This window comes from Epinephelus lanceolatus, chromosome 20 (assembly GCF_041903045.1).
Source record: "Epinephelus lanceolatus isolate andai-2023 chromosome 20, ASM4190304v1, whole genome shotgun sequence".
NCBI classification, from domain to species: domain Eukaryota; kingdom Metazoa; phylum Chordata; class Actinopteri; order Perciformes; family Serranidae; genus Epinephelus; species Epinephelus lanceolatus.
Window position 1 is genome coordinate 23,234,449 of NC_135753.1, and position 16,698 is coordinate 23,251,146.

The window sequence follows — 16,698 nt, forward strand, 5'->3', positions numbered from 1 at the left end:
TATATGTACAGTAAACTGTATGCACATATTTCCATTGTTTAACCACCAGGTAAAGAACATGCCATGAGGAACAATATAAGACTGAAACTCAGAAGAGAAAGCCCAGCGCAGATCAAAAACACAGCAAAGCTCGGGAACATAAAGAAAGGCGGAGGCCAAAGAATTGATTGGCGATGATTTCCTGCATCTGGGCAAAGACAGAAATAAAAGAAAGCAAAAATGGAGGCTATAATCATGTTAGTACTCCTTCGCTGCCCCCTCCCTCTACGCCAGTCCAATCCCTCCATTTCAGCTCCCTCCATCTTCTGAGTGGTCATCTGTTGATTACACGTTATATTTACCTCTGCTGTCTCACTCTTTCGCTGCCTCACTCAGGTCCTGACTGGCACACACACTCACCGAATCCGGGCATACATACATAAATAACATACATACATAAATATTTAATCAAATAAATAAATCACTCGGCCCGGCGGCCCTTTCTAATCAAGTGACATCAATCAGGGAGAACTATGGGTAAAGAGGCCTTGTGGCTGACGCCTACTGAGCGCGCCCAGAGCGCTGGAGTAGCGTCTATTTGAGTCCAAGGGGGGAAATATACGCTCCATGTCCCATTATAGGAGAAGGGCTATCCTTTCGTCAGCGCACCCATTACTCCCCCTATCATTTCCCCAAATCTAAAACCTGTTTTCAATCAACACAGCCAAACGAGTGCCTGTCCAAGAGAGCGGGGGAGAGAGAGAGAAAGGAGAGAGAGAGCAAAGGAGAGAAAGCAGTAGAGATGGACAGTGAGGGTAAGGGTAGAGGGAGAGCGATGGAGGGCTCTTTCCTTCTTTCTTCCCGTGATTGGAGCGTTTTGCATTCTGTATGTGTGTGTGATTGAATCCGTCTCCTAAATTAGGGCTGTCGACTCGAGGAGCTGAATGTCCTTAACCCCCCTCCCCATATCCAATGCCCATACTCCGCGACTTGTGTGTGTGTGCGCGTTAGTGTGTGTGTGTGTGTGTGTCACATCATTGGTGAATACTATAAGTGTAGCCTGGGTAAAAGGTTTACTTTGAGCCATTGATTGCTAATGGTATGTTGTATGTGTATTTGTGAGGAAGCATTGTTAGGACATCAAAATTCAAACTTCAATAGCTGTTCTAGTAACTTGATTTCAGTTCCAAAGGCGGTGCTGCAGAATAATAAGACAGCGAAAAAATGAATAAAATGATAGAATTGTAAAAAAGCCAGCCTGTTTTCACAACTAGCACTGCACAAAACTTTGGAAATCAATCCTGTAACAAATAGAAAAGACTTCTGAAAGTTAGGTACAAGACCTAACGTTAAGTACAGAAACAGACAGCATGTATAAGGGGTGTAACACAGAAGTCACAGTTCGTTGCCAGTTTGGGTCAGTGAAAAAAACACAAATGCATAAGGATATGTTTCTTTTCATTTACTTTTAACTCTTGCTGGTGAGTGAGAGAATTTTGGAAACTTTGGTAAACTATTTTCATTATTAAAATAAAGCTTCTGTATTACACTGTTCAAACACTTTCCTAAAAGGCAACAAAATGGAAAAGCATCTTTTATGACATGAAATTGCCTTTAGCAACGTTTGAACAAGAATCTGTAAAGAAAATGTGGTGGCAGGACACAGCTGTGGCAAGACAGAGGAACTGGGGCAGACAGAATCATTTCATAACTCAGATAGGTCATGTTCAACAGGTCAGATAGTGATATTTAGGTGGATGATGATGATGAAGAGGAGGAGGATGTGGAGGACAGAGAGGGTGTACAGCTCCGCCAACACATTCTCACTCCAACCTCGTCACATATAAAATGTTTTGTCATGGACTTTCGACGTCCAGATACGATGTGCAAGGTACCCTGGGAGTGTTGGTTGTTGATGCTCTGGGACGCTGTGTCAAGTTCTGCCTGTTACATGCATTGTCTTCTTTCAAAATACACTTCTGTTTTCACAGAAAGTTTAACGGTTACACACAGTCTCTTTCAAAATAAATGCACTATGTCGGTACAACACCGCAGACTGACCTCTTTTTCCTTCAACAACAAACATATGGTTGGGTTTAGGAAAAAAGAACAGGGTTTGGTTTTATAATCACCACTCTCCTGGTTGAAAGTTGGTGTTTGTTGGACTGATCCACCACCACTCCTACCCACTCTACATGGACTTTCGCTGCCTTAACTTTCGTTCTTGTCCCGTTCCTCCCGATGCTGCCAAGCACTGATAAACTATAACAGCGTTCATCCGCGTATCATGCCGACGTTAAAGGACAAGGAGCTGTTTGTCTGTCATCTCGGTGATCAGCACATCTGGGTGATGTTGTCGGCGGAGCAACACCGACACACCGTCCTCGTCTAATACACTACTCTCTCTCTGTTGCTGTTGTAGCTGAACGGAAAGCCACAGACGGGTCCTCCAGCTCTGCTGATTCATTTGCGCTCATCATATTGTAACTGACTTGCATGCCAATGGGTTTGTTGTGCTAACATCAGCATGTGCTGTTAACGGCGTACGACTAAAGGTTTCTGGGCAAAAGTTGCGCTTGTGAACTTTGGTTCCGCATTACATGCATCAATCAACATGCCGTTTAGTCAGTGTGCGGCTGAGAACACTGGACTTTCACCCCTGTAACGTGATGGTTTGGCACAATTAAACCATAACAGCCCTAACGTGTGTGTGTGCATATAGACTTACTTTTCTCATCACCCTGTAGTACTTTGGCGACTGCGTGTTCCCAGTCAAAGATGAATCTGTAGAAGCAGATCTGGTTGTAAAGGGCCTTCTCGGAGTACTGTAGAGAGAACACACAAACACAAAGCAACAGATTTAAAAATTGGTGCTTGGACAAAAGCACAATGTGAACGAAGCCTGACTCACAATCTGATAAATATGTGTAATAATAACTTTAACAGATAAATTGTATTTAATGCGAATGAATCATGTCTTGGCTGATAACTTCACCAAGTAATAAGGTCAGTATTGGTGCCGACACTGATCCAGTGCATCAGATCAGTGCCTCTATACAAGAAGTGCAAACAACCTGGTTGCAAAATGCCTGCAAATGCCACCATGGCAGGCAGTCACATCTAAATAGACTGTCAGGGCTTGACGCTAACTTTTTTCCCAAGGAGCACATGTGCTCCTAAGTTGAAAAAGTAAGGAGCGCACAAAGAACTTTAGGGGCACAATGTAAATTGATCAAATAATGTGTTTTCCGTAATAAACGTGATGCAAATAGACATTTACAAGCAAAATGATTTAATGAATTTGTATACAAAATGTACAGAAAGGTAAAATCATCAAGTTTTGAAAAAGTATTGCAATTTAATTTTGTCTTTAATGTTATTATCTTATATATATTATCTTTGCAATATAATTATCTTATATAATGTTATTACTATCCTAAAACATTCTCCAGGTCCTCTGAAGCTCTGCAGGACTTAAGCCTCTTTCACACAGAGCGCGATTTTCGCGGCGCCCACCGCAGAGCAAGCGGAGAGCAAGGCGTGCAAGACAGGATTTGGGGTACAGGCTCGTTCAGGAGCTACAGCTCCATGGTGACCACTTCTGGGTCTACTTCAGGCTCTTCTCTGCTATTGGACGCGCCGAGGTGTCGTCACAGCACGCTGCAGTGAAATTAAAAAAAAGTCAATTTGAGCGCAGGCTGGCGGCACGCAGACGCCGTGGCATCAGCTCGGCGGCAGAGCAGTGTGCTCTTGCGCCGCGGTAGCACATACACAATGAATGGGGTCGTCGGCGGAGGTCTGCGCTTTGCGCGCTCTGTGTGAAAAGGGCTTTATTTCCACCCTGCCCAGCAGCGGTACCGTGGCGAACGGTCCCTAACTGCGGGGAGAACGGAGCAGGCTTCCCCGAAGGTCCGCCGCTTCCTCCACACTTTGACTTATTTCCACCCTGCCGACAGTTATATTCATTGTGCCAACAGTGGCTTGGAAAACCGCCCATAACCGTGTCACACGGGGAAGAGGGAAGATAACCGCAACATTTGCGGTTAGATTATCATATTTTTTTATTGACAAAAATATAGGCTGCTTCGGCTGTTTTTTTATGCGCACATGTGCCCCTAAATATTTTTTACAGTTCGCACACTTATTTTTAGTCGCAAATGCGAGTGAAATGCTCGCACTGTCGAGCCCTGAGACTACAGTATTATCTACAGATGTCCCAACTGTACAAAATTTATTATTTTACCTCTCTTTCTCATGAGCAAAGCATTCTGCAAGTTCCTCCTTTCTACCCGATGCTGACCGGTGTATAGTCGTTAAAATGACAAACGTTGGCAGCGGGTCAAATCAGCTCTTGCTAATTAACGTCAATTCAATGAGTAACTTGATAACAGGCCAAAATTAAACTTGGCTGTTGTCTGGATTTTGGGTTCTTTGCAGCCGCAGTCTGTCCTCAGCCAAAGACTGTTTGAGAGAAAAGTAGAATCACTCTGTAGCACCACTGTACAATGATAACGACTGTTTTTGTAGTCCTAACAACAACAGAGTGAGAGTCTTCACGTAAGGGCCGGAGTCACATTCTCACAGGTAAACTTTCATTCATATCGTAAAAATTTATCACCTTAATAGTTTTTAAGGACCTTCAATATTTGGATCATGTAGCTTGTGGAAAAAAAGGTGTGCCAACTTCAGAAGGATACACCTTTTATTTCCATGAGTCAGCTACGTATTTAATCAACATGTACGTAAATTTAAGTATCAGCTCAGACTCAGTATCACAACTCAGCAAGCTAAAACAGGAGCCAAAAACTGTTTATTTTTCCTCATTTTCAATTGTGAACTTCAACTTCAAATTATGTAACACAAGGACAACAGCTCATTTAAGCTCAAATTCCATTTATCTGTGTAACTACAAGGCTAGCAAGTAAGCTCATCATACTGGATTAAGGCAAATGTAAAGCTCTGGCAGCCCTACACCAAAATAATAAACTTTTCCATAGTTACCACAGACTGATATTTCCGGAAAAAGGGAAAGATGTCTATCGGCTGCGATTGGTTGTTCGTCATCTCATGACGTGGTGCATGCTGCTGGGTTCCAAAAGTTGAATTCTATCTCGGGGTGCAGCCATTATACCATGAAAAAAAGGTGCTCGGGAATGCGTGCGCACCTTGACAGCATTGCTCTGACGTTTAAGCGCGCATCCACATCGAAAACATTGAATTTGAGGGAACAAAAAACACAGCATGTGTATGACCCCTAAATCTGCTTTTGCTGCTGGATGCTGAATTATATTAACGTTACAAACAAATACACTTCCCTGGAGACAACAGGCACCAGCAGACAGCCTACAGGAACAGCACCCCTCTGCAGCTGCATCGCAAAGTGTGTAACTTTTATCACTACTAATGTTACCACTAAAATTAATACCTCCTCAAGGTGCCTTTTACCAGTGTTTCTGACTGCAAGTGGCCGTGACGAAGGTGTTTTCAGGGGCAGTTTGAGTGATTTGGATGCACCAGGCAATCGCCATGATGCTTTACTATTCACCCTTTCTCTAACTGGGAATGTTGGTATCAGCAGTGGTAAAAGACGGACCTGTAACTTCTGTTTGTATGAGCAGTTCAAGAAAGCAGCATTAAAACAGGCAAAGCAATCAGCTTGATCCCAACAGGCCAAACTTGTGTTTCAAACTCCCTTTGACCTCATTTAACAGAAACGCATACAGTCACCACCTGTTGGATACAGTTACCTCACCAACAATGCAACTAAATCATTATATTTCCTCTTTGTATAGTTATTAATCTTCATTATTTTGGTCTAATAAGAGTGTTTAGTCGAGATCATGACAGGCAAACAGATTAATAAACCTCTTCTACCAGTGTGAGAAACAGGAAGACTGAATGTGACTCTACAGAAGCGCACTCGGCTCATGCGACTATACCTCTCTGAAAACATCTCCCTTCCTCTGTGTGACACAGTAAAGCAAGAAAACAAATTTGCTTGCTTTGTTAATCTCCACTGCAATTAACTGGAGCCACACGACAGCCTGCCAGAGGGGGGGGGGGGGGGGGGGGATGTAGAGGAAGAACAAGACAGAGAGGTGGGAGGGAAAGAGGAAAAGAGGAAAAAAGAGAAAGGGAGAAGATACAGAAAGAAGTGAGAGATGGTGAGAATCGGAGACAGTGAGGAAGAGAGGGAAAGAAAAGAGGGGATCAGGCCTGAAATACCCTCCCTCATAATAGTTTGTTGTGATAAGCCATTGTGAGAGAGGCATGCGAACAGCCGAGGCTGTCAATTTGATTAGCCATTATACTGCATGTTTAATTGCAGTTATTGGCTCGTCATTTCCCTGCTACGCTGGAGAGGGCACGCTAAGCCCCGACCCCACACTGCCATCAGGTGTGTGCTGAGTGCTTTATTATTACCACCAGGAAGAATCCCCTGACAATTCCTGTGTGTCAGTATCTGTGTGTGTGTGTGTGTGTGAGAGTGAGAGTGAAGTGAGTTTGTGTGTGCCCATTATACCTGCCAATCGGCAATGTGCGTAATTGTAATTTCGGTTTTTACTGCTGTGGCGTAATCAAGTGGCAAGAGTATCTAATGCAACTAAATGCAAACTATGCGATGTGTGAATGTGAGTGTGTGTGTGTGCATGTGTTTAATGGCTTTCTATGGCTGCCCACATGGCACACACAGCTGTTGACCGTTGATGCACTGCCTAGTCAACAACCAAACCATGCACATCCCATAATGGAGCCTCGGTTACGGTTGCCAAGGTTGAACAAGCTCGATCGGCACAAACACTGCACACCACTTCTTCCTCTTGAAAATAAAACACACAGAACATGTGCGCGCGAACACACACACACACACACACACACACACGTTCAAACAATATAATGCTGATTGTGGGCGGGCCAGTCGCTGCATACTGATTGACTGACAGGTGTCAAAAAGGCGTGGCTAAAATGTTACAAGGTTGTTATTGAATTTAGAGCCCCTCAACCCCACCTCAGTCTCACACACACACACACACACACACACACACGCCTACCTCGTCATTCAGCTCGGTGCTTTGTTCCTGCACTGACACCATTTCAATTTGCTCCACAAATCTGCAGCATTTTCAGCCTGACTGCCTAAGGAGCAAACCAGCTGTGAAATTGCCTCTCTCCCGGGAGCGTAGGACCCCCCAGCCCCCACCTCGTACCCCTTTGCTCCTTTGCCTCCCTCCTCCCCGACTGACTCCCCCCCTCCTGACACACATATACACATCCCGGGCGTATGTACACACGCACAAACACAGTTAAGCCAAAAAGGGAAAGGGAAATGTGTGTGAGAGCAGAAAGACAGAATGGAGACAGGATGTATAGAATAAAGAAGAAAAGTAAGAAATAAGAAAAAGAGGCTAAATCACGCAAATTGATCCAAATCACAGAGCAACAGTCTAAAATGGCTCGCACAATGAAACAAGCACTCAAGACTTCCTCGGAGTCTTAAAAACACCTGTCTCCATCTTTTAGGGGACACGCACATGCACACACATCCGACCTCCAAAGAACTTTTGCACACTATACTGTCGCTCAAGTACACCAGTGAAGCAGTTAATGAAAAGGTAGTCAGTCAGACAATATGTGTCTGTGTGTAAGCGAGGAGAGATGGCACAAAAACAAAAACACACAGAGTTTTATAGCGGACGGAAAAGTGTGCACGCCGCTGAAAAGCTACGACCATTAAATGCCTTGACATGGATATGGCTTAGAAGAAAATATCGCAGCGACGGTGACACAAACAAGGCCTCGGCGTCACACATCTTTGCCCATACTCCGGCTTAGCTGCAAACACGCGTTGTAAATAGTGAAGCTACAATATCTGAGCCCACACACAACTGCAGCTGCAGAAAGAGAGAGGGAGTGAGAAAGGGAGGGAGATGGAGAGAAACAAACATACATTTTCCCTCAGCTGTGAGGCCACAAGGCTTTAAAACTCTTGAGCTTTTTAGATGCGATGAGCGTTATTGCCGGTTGTGGTAGTCACGCCGATCAGCTTCACAAGACACCATAATGAGTCAATATATGTAAATCTTTACTAGGCAAACACGGCGGGAAACAAAGGCATTTAACTGGTGCTCTCGCCCGCAAGCCTCCAACGATTCAGCACCGGTAATTTCTCCCCATTGAAAGGCATAATTGCCTGCTATTTGAAGATATTCATGCTCAATTTTTGAAATTAATTTCAATTGGAGGGAAATGTAGAAATGTCAGCTCCAGTGAAAGGGATTTGATTTCAATTATCCTCGCTCAAAGGACTGTGATTTCCAAATACACTTAAGCAAAATTATGACAAGAATTTTTGTTCGGCAAAATTCAGTGTTTAAAGAGCGATTAGGCGATAATGGGGCAGCTTTGAGCCGGCAGTGAATGCAGCCGTCTCCCTCTGAAAGGCACTCAATTATCTCTGATTGCTCCCGCTATAATGTATCAAATAGAGATACCTGCTATTGCCGTAATTTGTGTGAAAATTAACATGCTGCAATTTCCACTAGAGGGAAAAAGGGAGCTCTAATGGGCGCCTGAGCGTACATCAATAAAACGAGGGGAGAAAAAGAGAGCGACAGAAAGGGAGGGTGAGAGGAGGAGAGAAAGAGCAAGCCAGGAGAAGAGAGAATGAGTGTAAGAGCTAAGGAGGGAGGGGAGGGAGAGAGAATGAAAAGAAAGGAGCAGGGGAAGAAAGCATTGAATAAAAGGGGGAAGAAAAGGAAAGTCAGGACAGAGATTTGAGACACGGTGAGAAAAAAAATAGCCCATTTGAGTTAAGCGCTGTGGAGGGAGGGAGAGGAGCGAGGGAGAGATGAGGAGCGAGGGAGAGAGGAAGAGAAAGAAATTTAATTTACTGAAAATATTACAAATTGCACCTGTGCATAACTCCCCCAAATTACCAACCAATCAAGGCAGAGTGCCTATTACTCTCCCATTACATGGAGATCAGATCACGCTCTGAATCTGTGTCCAGAGAGAGAGGGAGGGAGAAAGAGGAAGAACCGGAGTGAGCGAGACGGATGGAGGGAGGAGAGGAGAGGAGAGGCAGCACCCACAGCGATGCTAAATGTACCATGATGCAACAGAGAAAAAAGGGAACGCAGAGTCACAAACAAGACGCTCCTTTACAAAAGCGCTGGCACAAACAAGTGTTTTTAGCGTGGCAAAGAAGAAACTGATTGTCTTTCTGGCTGCTGCTGATATTAGCGTGATAATCTGTGATGATACTGGCAGATAAAAGGCAGAAAGGGAACGTGGCCAGAGTGATCCAGCTAAATGCACAGACATCTGATGGAGCTTCCAACAACGAAAGAACTCTGAGTGGGGACTGGTGGATGCCTCGTCTTCCCTGGTTGTTTGAGAACAGACTATTCACCAGCAGCTCAAACAGCCACAAATGGCCTCTTGACTGCTTTGCATAATTGGCAGCAATTTAATATGTAAGGCTGCTGGGCTATTAATCTCCATGCACTGGCTTGATTCAGATAACAGTGTTACCTAATACGGAGGAGTCAGTGTTAGCCTAATAAGAACCACGTTATACCATTTCCTCAGGAGGAAAATCTCTCTGAGGTCAGATTTATGGGTCAGCAACATTTATTGGGGTTTAAATATCCTACTAAAGGGCACTTCAGCAGGGCAGATACTTGCTGTACTGCCAGCCTACAGTGTGCCAGTGACAATATCAAAGACCAGTTCAGCTGTTAATCATTAAATAGATACATGTCAAAGCATTAACGCACTCAAAAAATTAGGTTTTTTTTCTGTTTATGTCCCCTAATATGTCTGACCTTGACTATACCAAATTGTATCTGTGCAAAATTTGTCACTAGAGGTGTTTGTCTGTGCACTTCCCGAACATCTGAGGGTGCTTTCAGACCTAGAGTTGTCTTGCTTTGGTCTGAATCAGGGACTAATTTTGTTCCAAAGTTGCATAATTGCCTAGAGTTGGTTCGTGTTCTCACGGCAGCATTTACATGCAGACCAGATCAAATGCCTTGTGCGAGAAAGCTGCTCTTGATTGGTCAGAATTTCCATGCGGGAATAATCCAGGAAGTAAACAAAACGTTGAAGAAGAGTACACTTGCAAGATAAATGTGACACTTTCTAATGTCACAATGGAGGGACAACTAGACAAACACAAGACTGTTCGTAACCAGACCAAGACCACCTCTTCAAGAAGGTCTCAGTCTGGTTGTTTTGATGCGCACCCGAGTGTGATTGCTGTGTTCACACCTGCCCAAACGAACCGCACTTAGGGGGAAAATGAACTTGATTTCGATTGAACTGAACCAAACAGGGCAGGTGTGAAAGCACCTTGAGATATCCTAACCCTAACCCTAACCCCAATCAATGTCTAATACAAGAGGAACATACTGACTGGGGAACAGACTTTGACAAAACACCAGCAAAGAAACCTGGAAACTTCAGCGCAAAGGGGACGTGTCAGTACAGAGAGCAGAGTTTGCATTAGCATGGTGAAAGTTTTAACAGCAAACTTGGCAGAGTGTGCAGTTTTTGGATGTGAATTGGACCCCTGAAGCTTCATTCCACTCTCAAAACCCCACCATAACAGATATCATTGCATGTTTCACAAACCCTAATGCTGTGTCAGCCACTGCCAGTTAGCCTACAAGCTAACAAACAAATAAAAGATGCTAACTACACTTACAATTCTGACACATTTGCTAGTTGTTGATTATGGTGCACAACTGGCTCTTCATCTGAGTCTGGGTCTGACTGAGACTCGAACATGTATGGGTAAATCTCCCAAATGTTTCCTCTAACAGTTAATTTAGCCATCTTGATGTACGCTGCGCTTTAACTGGTCAACTTAATGCTAGTCTCACATAGCCAGACCTATCTCCACACACAGGGTTCCCACACGTTTTCAAGGACAAAATTTTAAACTTTTCCATGACTTTTCAAGGACCCATATTAACTTTTTTTCTTGCCCCATCTTCTTGGCGTTTTTTTAAACGCATCAGATTCAAACTCTATTCACACATAATTTCAGCTACCTAGAATACATGATGGAAGAGACAGTGCAGGGAGAAAATGAAGAAACATACAAAATGGTAAACAAAACGTCACACATCAGTGCATATTAGAGCTACGTTACATCATCAGCTGCAGAAAGTAAATTTGCCGTTATGTTACATTACATGGAAGCTTATCCATGGCAGATTACTGTAACAATATCATTCCACACATCAAAATTCCATGACTTCTCCAGGCCTAGATAATGTGACTGTGAAATTCCATGACTTTTCCAGGTTTTCCATGACCGTGGGAAGCCTGCAAGGATCATTTTACTGCTGGAGAAAAAGAAAATTGAAAGCAAAAGCTACCACAAGCAGTGGTGGGTGAGGCTGAGGCCACATCCAGAATTTCTCAATGAGGAAGAGAGAGTAGCTCTGCTTCTGGCCTACTTTTCTATTTTATTGTATTTTATTTTATGTTTTTTATGTTACTTTATTTCATTTTTATGTGGGAATCTCACAGTATTCATAGCAGAGTATTTTTCATATACTTTAAAATTATGTCTGGAGAGTTACTTTCAATATTCAACCACATTGTATCGTCTTTCTCATGTATCATTCTTCCACTGTTTCTTTTTTCATGTTAAATTGCTTTAGGGTAATTTTTCCTTTATCTGATCTGAGGGAGTAAGGACAGAGGATATTACATGCTGTACAGATTATAAAGCCCTTAAAGGAAAATCTGGGCTGAATCTGGGTATTGTTGCAAACAACAATACAGCGACACATAAACATTTTGTTGAGTCAAATTTGTTCATAAATGGATAGATTAGTAGTTTTAATCAGCGCTAGTTCTGTCTTTAAAAGGTCACAGAGTCTTCAGTGGATATTCACTTTGCTTTCTATTTCTGCAAACCGACTTTGACGCCATGCTTTTTAACCGTTTATTCCCACCTGACAAAACGGTACAAGCAGTCAGTAGGTTATAACACAATGCTAACATGACCAAACCAGCATACTGCCAAGAACGGAGATCTGTCAACCAGATGACGGCCCCATGACTGAGCGCCATCACAAGTATGGCTGGGTACTGTTCACATTTGTACTGATACCAACACTTAGCATATGGCACCTGTACCTAATGGCACATTTTTCCCGTACTTTACACTACAGGATGACACTGTCATGTATGTCTTGGAGGAAGCACAGTTCACTGTAGTAATGTCGTGAAATGGTGTTTTATTGGGCATAAACGTAGCGTGCATGCATGTATTGTAAGTAGACTTGAAGTGTAAATAAACAATTCAGATCAAAGTAACGCCCCTAAGATGCAGCTGAGTCGCAAACTTGCGTGGAATTTGTGCAGACAGCTGCAGAAATTAAAATGAGAGTGTATCTGTTGCATGAAAAGTGCGACAAAAAACGCATCTGACACCCTTGGAGTTTAGACACCTGGCTAGCTTTGCATTTCACATTACAAATAATGCAAGGACCGTAGTCTGCATTGAGTTATGAAAAGTGTAACCACACTTACAACTGCTTTCAGCTCGCCACTCCCTGACTCTTTGACTTGAGAATGTTGCAGAGGTGACATAGTTTTGCTCTTTTTCTCTCTGTACTAGTTACTCTTTCACTCAGATGCGCTGTCAGGTTCCAAACTTTGGCACAGATTGACTAGTACCCTTAAAAGTACCAAACTCTGAACTGAATTCTACTGCTAAAACACAGGGAATCTACTTCATGGGTCAGCTCAATACAGACTTAGGTTTATAAACATATAGTAATGTAGAATAAATTGGCCAACTCTGTGTAAACTTTGCTGATCGAGTTTGCTGCAGGTTTTCCTCCTCCATCCTCCTCAGAAGTACATAAAGACATATGTTCTGAGAGAGTGCAGAGATCATACAGAGTGGTTGAGGAGCAGGTAAAATGAAGAGAGGCTACAGGTTTTAAGGTAGAGAAAGGGTGCATGAGTGAGCACAGAGAGTTAAATGTTTTATTCATCCCACAGTTTAAAGTGCCACGGCCCTCAGGCACAGCAATGGCCGCCTAAGTGGCTACAGTGACAGCAGAAATTGGCCTTCTGGCTTACAACCTGTCGCCACAGAGCCAGACACAGCAAAGCAGCCAGGGGGGACAGATAGGAGCAGAGCACACAAGATAAAAAAAATTTGACAAGAGAGAGTTAAGGCATGGGTTGAAGCAGGCATGTTAAGAATGGGACAGAGAAAGAGAGGACAAAAAAATTGATTGAACCGTCACGCTCAAATTGAAAGGGAGAGTGTTTCTTTTAAATCCAGTGGTCAAGCTAACAAAGTGTTCATAAGGTGGCTACGAGAGCTGCGGACACACTGTCACACAAACACACAGAAGCTGCAGGACAAAGAGAAGATTGCTTTTATCATCGTGTGTGTGTGTACATATATATGGTGAAATGTGATACTTATGAGTAAAGATGTACAGAACATATGTAGGGAGAGACTTCAGCTCCATAGCACCATCATCTGGACAAAACATACAGAATACACAGTGTGCTTTGGTGTGTGCAGTCATCTCAGCCTCAGCCCAGAGTGTGTGTTTGTGGCTCCACTCTGGTGTTCGTATTTCTTGGGTCTGCATAGTTAGGTGTGTTTAAGTGTGAATTGTGATGTGTGTGTTACCTCGGGTCTGAGAGTCGCCCTGCTGCAGGCAGGGCAGATGGGTCCGTGGCGGGAGAAGGCAATGGGCAAACGTCTGGTCCTGTTCTGACAGGCCTGGTCTTCACACACCAACCAGCCCTAGGAAAGACACATCAGACATCTTATTTCCAACAACTGTGAAACTCCCAAACTTTAGTAGAGCTGCAACGATTAGTTGATTAATCATTTTAAGTTATATTTTGAGCAAAGTGCAAACATCCTCCAGTGGCAGCTTCTCAAGGGTCAGGATTTGCTGCTTGATATTTTGGGGTTTTGGATTGTTTGTCCAACGAAACAAGATATGCCAAGGTGCTAACTTGGGCAATGGGTAAATAAGATGGACTTTTCTTTTTACTTTTTATAAACTTAATGGTTAATAAGAATAAAACAGATAAATTGCTGATGAAAATAATCTCACATTGTACCTCTCAACCTCTGTTGAGTTGAAATACATCCATGACAAAAAATATCCCATCATCTGTTGTTACCATTTGATTAGTCTGATTTCCGCTGAGGTTTCAGCTGCTCTGAAGAAGAAACTGAAGACTGAAAACCACAATATCGTGCAGCAAAGTGATTTTTTAAAAACACTGCTGAATTTACCCCTTTGTTTCTTCTCATTCTTCTATTTTTTGGGCTGTATTGGCTCATGTTTTCATGCAGAATGGTCACGGTACACATAGTATGTCGACTGATACATGTAAGGTGGAGTCAGAGTTCACAAGCTCTTATGGCTGTATGCCATCAGCAAACATATACTTAAGTTAGCACAACAAGCGCATCGGTATGTGATTCAGTCACACTTTGTCAGGCACAAATGAAACTCCGGGGCTGAAAGAGTCTACGAGTTCCCGTTCAGCTACAACAGCAACAAAAATAGAGCTGTGTATATGAGCTGTATTTCTGCGCTGGTCCATCATTGAAGGAGTTATAAATGGAAAGACCACGCATGTTCGACGGGCATCACCCAGATGTGCTGATCACCAGAAATATGAAAAAAGAAACCAGAGCTGTACTTCTCATCACCACTGCTTTCAAGCAGCCTTTAGACGCAAAAGCAGAAAAGGATTAAAAGACTACTGAAGCAATTAGCATTTACATTGGCATATAGCCAAGGTGGAATGAACTGTAACACTTCTAATGCACAAGTTTTCTGTTTTATTCTTCTATTTATTTAGTATTTTCAATTATATATGTGTGTAATACATAATATATTTTATATATATATATATATATATATATATATATATATATATATATATATATATATATATATCATAAGATATACTCTTCAGTTTTTTTTAGCTTATAGTGTCCTGCTGCCTTTTGGCAAAGTGTTTGAAAATAGTTTACCAATACTTTGCTAGTGGGCAAAATGTTACCTCAGTCCCCATTAAGAGGGTTTTATCTGTCTGATACTTTCACTGCTGTTTGTTTAAAATGAACTAAAAGAAACAGATCCTTATGCATTTTTTGTTGTTTTCCTTTCACACTGTGACTTAAAAATAAGCGGCAGTCTCCTAGGCTGAGAATAAAGCCAACACTGAAATGCCAAAAAACTGCAGTTCCTCTAATGACCACTAGAGGCTGGCTCCAGAATCCCCATTAATGTCCACGTTAAGATGTCCTTTAAAGCAGAAATAAGCATGTTAACAGCCTGGTACAAAAACAGTTTTGGTCTCTATAGCTATTTTCTTCCTCCATGGCAACTGTAGAGGAGCTACATTATTTTTATAACTCGCCAGTTTACATTTTTATTAAAGCTTAAAGTTATGCATAATTAAGTGCAGGCTGTTTTGAGTGACAGGCTGTCTACTGATAGTGTCCTCAGCCTCAGTCACATCAACCCCTCGCTCCCCAACAGCTCCAGTTTTCCACCCAAATATGGTCACAAATCAAGATGGCGAAGGCCAAAACACCCAACTCAAGGCTTCAAAACTGGAGTCCACAAACCAATGGGTGACATCATGGCAGCTATGTCCATCAATTTTACAGTCTCTGCTCCTCAACCGGGGTACAAACCGCACAGTGACTTCTGTGTTCTGTTACAGCCCTAGTGATTTTTAGAACATCCATCAAACTCCCTCACTTTTCCACTACTGCAATACTCCTTTGAAATTACTTTAAATTCTAGCTTTCTCATGTCCAAAGGAATCCCTGATGAAAATATCTCACCAGAAAAAAGAACATTCAACTACCCTCTGTGATTACTTGTTTATAAATGTGCTTGTGTTGCCATTTATTTTGTTGATAAAAGGTGTTCTTAAAAATTGACCAAAAAAAAAAAAACTTTTGTTGCCTGAAGACACTTTAAAAACTGTTTCTAGTAATGAGGACATTTTGCTGAAAATTGTTGCTTCCATTTAGCGGCCCTAATTCTGCACAACAGAACTGACAAGAAAAGTAGCTGGAGGAAGAAAAAGAGGGGTTGTAAAATAAAACCAACTGCAGGAGACAGGCAGAGAAAGAGGGAGCAGACCTGAGGTTTACATCTGACTTCACATCCCACCCTGCTCCCTCTCTTTACATTTGAATGTATCTTCAGCTGCTGTGTCGGGGTCCTGCTCCATGAGTACTTGTCAGACAGGCAGAGCAGTGGACAGCCAAAACGGCAGTAGTTAGGACCCCCTGGGGTGAGGTAGTGACCCTGGGCAGGTGCTGTGGTCTAACCCTCTCAATCTCCGCGTATTCTTCTAGACCCTTCCACCCCCTCTGCTTCTTATGCCCTGTCATTACTAAGGGGGTTTAAAGGGGAGGGGGTTAATGCCCAACTAATGACAGAGCATAAGACCCACCGCCATCAACGCCTTTGCTCCCCCCCCCCCCATCTATCCTTCCTTCCTTCCATTCACTCAAAATAAACCCCCTCACAACCACTGCACCTGTCTTTCTATCCACATCCCCCTCACACATACAGGCATGCACTGTCTCGCTCATTGATTTTCATCTTTGGCTTTGTCTCGTCTCTGATCAGTTTTGAGCAAGAGCAGCAACTAAAAAAGAAATGGTGAAGATTCTGTTTT

At 42.9% G+C, this 16,698-nt stretch overlaps 1 protein-coding gene across 1 annotated transcript in view; it reads right to left on the bottom strand.

Annotated features, from left to right (window-relative positions):
• The window catches only part of pola1 (polymerase (DNA directed), alpha 1), an 83,426-nt gene that overhangs the window by 10,951 nt on the left and 55,777 nt on the right, over positions 1-16,698 (bottom strand). The window contains exons 35-36 of the mRNA XM_033639364.2: positions 13,658-13,774; positions 2,708-2,804 (exon numbers count right to left, since the gene is read on the bottom strand). Of these exons, the coding sequence (XP_033495255.2) occupies positions 2,708-2,804; positions 13,658-13,774 (214 nt within the window). The remainder of the gene's footprint in view (positions 1-2,707; positions 2,805-13,657; positions 13,775-16,698) is intronic.